Source organism: Emys orbicularis, chromosome 8 (assembly GCF_028017835.1).
Source record: "Emys orbicularis isolate rEmyOrb1 chromosome 8, rEmyOrb1.hap1, whole genome shotgun sequence".
Lineage (NCBI taxonomy): Eukaryota > Metazoa > Chordata > Testudines > Emydidae > Emys > Emys orbicularis.
Window position 1 is genome coordinate 15443667 of NC_088690.1, and position 6683 is coordinate 15450349.

Genomic DNA, 6683 nt, shown 5'->3' on the forward strand with positions numbered 1-6683 from the left:
GTAAGCCATACCAGTGCGCGTAACTTTTTACATCAGTGCAGCACATCTACAGTAAGGGTTTCCATCTGTGCAGCTATATAAATGTATCCTTAAAAAAAAAAAAAAAAAAAAAAGGCATCTGGACAGGTGCACTTTCTAGCCTTTTTATAAATTTAACCTAAATAAATGAAATACAGAATACTTGGTTAAAATGTGCTCCATTCCATTAGGTTCATCTTTCAATTTGTGAAGGCATCAGCTTGTAATACAATGGGAGTTCCTGACCAGTGAAGGGACATTTAGTATTGTCTTCTCTGAATTGAAAATGAAAAACCACTCCAGCTGTCTGCCCTCATTGCAGAGATTGCCAGTGAGCCCAGCCAAGAGGGGAATGTGGGCTGGCTTGGCTAGAGTGAATTACTACATCCCAAGAAGAGTGTTCTCTAAGAAGTCTTATGCTCTAGGATGATCAAAGACTCCACTCACCCTGGGCTGAGACGATGAACCTTGGCTATGAAATGCTCCTGTTGTCTTGGAATAAAACTCTGGCACAAGGAGTCCTTTCACTTTCATTGGAAGTGAGGCTGTGAGAAGCTTTTTGTTTTAATTTAGGGAGCTCTGGCTGCATGAAGCCTCTTTCCTCTGGTTATTTGAGTTTCAAATCCTGGATGAATTGTTTTTTTCAGATGGCCTTGGCTTTCCAGATCTGTTTTTCAGTTCCATAAGAGACCTTTTACCCTTTGCGCTAAATTAGATCAACAGTGATAATGATGGGGATGGCAAAATACAGCAAGGGTAAGGATCATTATCAGGTAAAACATGACTTCAGATTTGGTTCTATTAGAAAGCTTTTACACAATTACCAACCAATAAAAATATGTCCAATTTAAAGAAAAATCCACAGGAAATACTAAAATTAACGAACACTTCACTGCAGTATATGCAGTCTAAACATTGCAGCTTTGTGCTAGAACATGTGAGCTTGAAAGAAACTCATTACAAACAACTGTGAAACTGACTAGTGTGTTTTCATTGTCCATGCTGAGAAAAGCAAAAAGTAAACAAACAGCATAGATCAGGGGTAGGCAACCTATGGCACGCGTGCCAAAGGCGGCACACGAGCTGATTTTCAGTGGCACTCACACTGGCCGGGTCCTGGCCACCGGTCCGGGGGGGCTCTGCATTTTAATTTAATTTTAAATGAAGCTTCTTAAACATTTTAAAAACCTTATTTACTTTACATACAATAATAGTTTAGTTATATATTATAGACTTATAGAAAGAGACCTTCTGAAAATGTTAAAATGTATTACCGGCACGCGAAACCTTAAATCAGAGTGAATAAATGAAGACTCGGCACACCACTTCTGAAAGGTTGCCGACCCCTGGCATAGATAGTGACATGTAAAATGAAAATGTATTTTTATAATCTTAGTTGCTGTTTGTAACATAGGAAAGGAAATTTGTGTAACAAACATGATTTTAACCAAACACTAACATTTTAATTAAACTTAAATATACTGGTTAATATTGTATTTGAATATTTAGCACTTTTTGACTAACCTCAACCATTACTAGCCAACCGCAACCATTCAAAAATCTTGAGTCAGGCCCCAGAAAATCTTGATAGATCATCTTAAAAGTCCTGATTTTAAAAAATAATAAATCTAGGATTCTTATTTTCATTCTGATTTTTGAGCCTGTCATGTTCACATTTTCAAGCTTTACTTTTCAACAGCAAGGGCTAGAAACGTAACTTATTTTTTAACATAACAGATGAGATTTGTTCATGCTCATTTGACTCTTAAAGCTGGGTCCCTAAGAAAGACACCAAATATCATGAGATTCATAATAAAATCAAGAGAGTTGGCAACACATAGTAGATCAACAATGGGCTTTATATCTTTATGTGTATATATATTTACCACCTCTGATCATTAGCTTCTTTTTACTAGTCCCAGCTTCATTCTTAGTTATCCTTATATCGATCAACCGTGCCCATGTACATATGATTTTAACGTCTGAACTAAATCCTATATATCCAGATTGTGTGAAATTATAATCTTGCACTTAAACATTTTTAATGTATTCCTCATCACAAATTTATCTTATTAACATTTTGTTTTTCAAAAGTGTTACAATCTGAGCTTGGTTGTCACTTGTGCTAAATTCTGCTACTTGCAGCGGTGTCTTTTTGAGGCTATTAGTGGCTTGTAAGTTTGCTTTCTCTCCCTGAGACCAGCTGACAAGTGAGTTTACGGAGTTAAAATGACCAGCCTTGCAAGCACAATGCAATGGGGTATCCTTGTTGTTGTCTAAAGCATTAATGGCTGATCCATTGCTCAACAACAAATTTATCAAGTCACCATGTCCATGTTCTGCTGCAAGATGCAGTGGAGTCTTTCTCCAGATATTTTTATCATCAATATTTTTATTCTTCCCTGCTGTCAAAAGGATCTGTACTATCTCTGCATTGCCTTTGATGGTCGCATAGTGCATTGGTGTGCAGCCATCCATGTCCTTAATTCCAAATCTGGCTTTCTGGGCTAACAGAACTTTAACTGTATTGAGATGGCCTCCCATAGCTGCAGTGTGAAGTGGGGTCTTTTTCTCCTTGTCCATTGCATTGGGATCAGCATTAAAACTAAGAAGCAGCTCCACCATTCCATGGTCTCCCTTTTCAGCAGCAAGATGTAAGGGTGTCTTTGACTGCTTATCCTTTACGTTAACGTTGGCTTTGTGATTCAGCAGCTGTTGAGCAACATCAACATTACCTCTTTGGCTTGTGACATGCAAGGGAGTGACTAATTCCTTAGTGACAGCATTCATTTTGGCCCCAGCATTGATTAAAATGTCAACTATTGATCCCTTATTATGAAATGCAGCAACATGAAGCGGGGTTTGCTCTCCCTGGCTTGTGATGTTAGCATTCATCCCTTTGCGGAGAAGCAGATTTGTGATGGAGACTGCCCCGGCTTGAACTGCCAAATGTAAAACCGTGTTTGAGTTGGGCATCTTCTCCTCCAAACTAGCCCCCTTTGCGATGAGAACTTCTGCAGTCTCTGTTTTACCCATTTCACATGCCATAAGTAAAGGTGTGTACTGCATTTCATTGTGGGCGTTGATATCTGTGCCTCTGTCAACTAAAGCTGCTACAATGCCATGCAGGTTCTTCTGGACAGCTTTAAAAAGAGCTGACACCATCATGTCAGGGGACAATCCTTTAGAATATTCCAGCAGTATTCTGAATATGGATTGTTTGTTATTATTGAAGGCTACATCAATGATGTTAGAGTCAATGCTGGCTCCAGCTTCTAGCAACACCTTTACAGTTTTCTCAAATCCCTGGGAAATGGCATAACCCAAAGCAGTCTGTCCCTTCTCATCCTTTGCATCAGCTGGGGCACCATTCTTTAAAAGCATTTGTGCCAGGTTGCTCTCATCTTTGAGAGCTGCCATGTGTAAGAAGTTTTGCTGGTTCTTGTAGCATCTTGCTTCTTCTTTCAGGATCCTCTTCAGTATGTGAGTGTGGTGGTTCTGAGCAGCCAAATGAAGTGGGGTCTTGGCTTCTTTATCCAAACTGTATATGTAGGCACCAGCTTGGAGAAGCACTTTCACTGCATCATCCTGGCCTTTTTCAGCGGCCCTGTGCAGTGGTGTTCTTCCTTTTTTATCCTTTACATCTAGTTTAGCACCTTTGTTAATTAAATATTCAATTATTGCGACATGTCCATTAGCAGCTGCAATATGCAGAAGTGTTTCATTTGAGGCGTTTACTGCATTAATATCATTCTCCTTCAATACTTTCGCTAGATCGGAAAGATCACCTTTAGCAGCTGCATCAAAGATACTAACAGCATTAGAATGGTCGGTCTTAGGTTTTGCTGCAGGTAAATTTTGTGTTTGTTTAACTTTCTCTTTAGTTGCTCTTTCTTGCTTTGATAAAATCTGTCTAGGAATATCTTTCTTCTCTTGGTTTTGTTCACTGGTCGTTTCAATCCATTCCTTGTCCTTTTCAAGTAGGTATCCTACCAGTTGTCTTCTAGCATCTCCAATACTTTCATTCACATCACTGACATATTTTTTTACTCTATTATATAGATTTGGCTCCACTTGTTTTAGACATGGATAAAAAAACAGCCTGCAAGCTCGCTCACCTTGAGAAACCAGGATATCCAAAACCCGGGAGTTCTTTGCTCTTCGTGTTCTGTAGTAGGACATAACCATTTTTTTCTCTGGTGTAAAAATACCATTGTCTATCAGCCAATTAAGAAGATGGTCTGGGTTGTTTAAGCCTTCTACCAGTTCTTCCTTTTTTGTCTTTAGGACTTCTATGGCATATGGATTTGTAAACAAGCTGTTTAAATACATGATGATATGAGTAACTTCTCAAAAATGGATTAAATTATCATTTGAAATTGAGCTTGACAGTGGAACAGCAGAGCAGGATCACATTATTTCACAAATTCTTTCATAAAGAACTGCTGTACCAACAACTGTAGTTCAATTAGAAATCATTGAAGAATACTGGGAAAGAAATCCAAAACTCCTCACCTTTAGTTTTCCATCTTTGTTAGAAGTTCTCTGATCCTCTTTGCTATTCCTTAGCAACAAGTAGAGTTGAGTAACATAACAAAACAAAACACAAATCAAAATAATAAATGTATTCTGTCCAATATGGCTATTTTGCAAAAGATGGCTAATAAAATTAAAGAGGAAAAACTGCTTTTCTGAAGTTGGTAGTTAAGCTGGAGCTCTTTGTTTACCAGGTTCCTCTTGAGGTATAAACTTTTTTGTTTGCTTCTTGTAGGCGGCAATGTGACCAATTGTCAAATGTGACAAAACAAAATCAACAGCGTAGTTACTGTTGCTATAATTACATTAGCCTTTATGTAACGTTATATAAAATTGTACACACTGATAGCTATGTAGGGGAAAACCCCAAAACATATAAGAATTCAAATAATAACAAAACACTAAACAAAAAAGTGCGCGATTAAAAAAATAGAGCCGTTCCAAATTTGTTTAATAATTTCAAGATCATAAAACATTTAACATATTTTACATTTATCACATAATGATGCACATTTAATATAACCTTATGTTTAACTCCTGACTAAACTTCAAGTCTTCCCAATTTATTTCTTAGGACTTTATTCATCAGTAAATTTGGGTCCATATGTAGTGCTGACTTCATCAGTTCCTTAGACTTCTGCACCTTGGCATTCTGAAAGGACACTAAATTTGTGTGTCAGATTTTTCAGGGAAGGAGATTACCTTCTGCCTCCCATCCTGATATAGACCTTTTAGCTCTACCTTCTTTGAAGCATCAATTAATGACCCTGCAGTACTCAACAGTTAATTTTCTAGCAATGTATTTGACAAACAGTGGTGGATCAAGGTGTGATTCATTGTGTTATGTCTAGAATAAAAGTAAATAAGGCCCCAAACCTGAAAACACTTAAGGTGCTTAATTTAAGGAGTAGTCCCATTGATTTTAGCTCTTATTTAATACTTTTTATCCATAGATTTCAAAGTACTTTACAGAGGAAGGTGGGTATCATGATCCCAATTTGAAGATTGGGAAACTGAGGCTGAGAGATGACATGACATGCCCAAAGTCACACACCATGTCAAAAGCAGAGCTGGAAACAGAATCTGAGGAAGAAATTCTGACTCTGTTAAAGCCAATGAGAGTTTTGTTATTGACTTCAGTGACAGCAGGATTTCACTCCATGTCTCCTGTCTTTCAGTCCAGTGCCCTATCCTCTGGATTATGCTGCCTGTAAAAGAAATGTTTTGAGTATGTATTCAGAAAGTGACCATGACCTGTTACTAATTTTTAACTCTATGACTTTTAATTTTCATAATTGAGTTTGTAAAGGTTATTTTAGTAGGAAAATGGTTTATGGAAGAAATATTCATTAAAAGGTCAAAGTTTTTTTAATATATATATATTTTGACAACAAGCCAGGCAGCTATTCAGCAGCCAGTTTCAGAACTCAATAATTACCCTGAATTACAAAAAATGCTGATACACCACAGATAGTAAAAGCGGTACCATTTACAGTAGTTAAGCATTGTATTACCACATAATAGGAATAGCTCTGGTTTAGTGAATTAATCACAGGCTTAGGATTCCGGCGACCTGAATTCTGCTCCTAAATCAACAAATGACTCCCTTTGTAATCTGCAAATTACTTAACCTCTGGCTCCGATTTAGCAAGGTGCAGCTTTTTAAGCATGTGACTAGTCCCACTGATTTCCACCTTGTTTAATTGGGATCTCTGTGCCTTAGTTATCCCATCTGTAAAATAGGGTAATAATACTTGCACACATTTGTAACGCACTGTGAGAGTCAGAGATGGGAAAAGTGTGGTGCAAATGCCAAGTATTATCATTATAAAATACTCTACAAAATTACTTGGAAGGAACCCATGAAAAAAATCCAAAGAGAGAAATTACAGAAATCTTTAGTAGTTTGATCAATGTGGTGATACTTTTCAAATCTGCTATAAGTACAGTAATTAAACCTCCAACTGTGAATATTAAGTGAATCTATAGTGAAATACACCTAGCTGGCCTCTGGGTGGAACATTTGAACAATTTATGCCCTGCTTCCGTTGGGAGAAAGGCTATTAAACGTAATTTGGAAAAAAATAATATGCAACAATGTACTAGATGCAAATCATAATCTGTTACAT

At 37.3% G+C, this 6683-nt stretch overlaps 1 protein-coding gene across 1 annotated transcript; it reads right to left on the minus strand.

The window, feature by feature from the left end:
* Window positions 1–2082: 2082 nt before the first annotated feature.
* LOC135882038 (CARD- and ANK-domain containing inflammasome adapter protein-like) lies at window positions 2083–4350 on the minus strand. The gene has a single exon (XM_065408793.1). The coding sequence runs from the start codon at window positions 4348–4350 to the stop codon at window positions 2083–2085; it is 2268 nt and encodes a 755-aa protein (XP_065264865.1).
* Between the last annotated feature and the right edge of the window lie 2333 nt (window positions 4351–6683).

What these genes read in the sequence shown, in the direction of transcription:
- LOC135882038 (XM_065408793.1), bottom strand. Translation starts at nt 4,350, where the DNA reads ATGTATTTAAACAGCTTGTTTACAAATCCATATGCCATAGAAGTCCTA.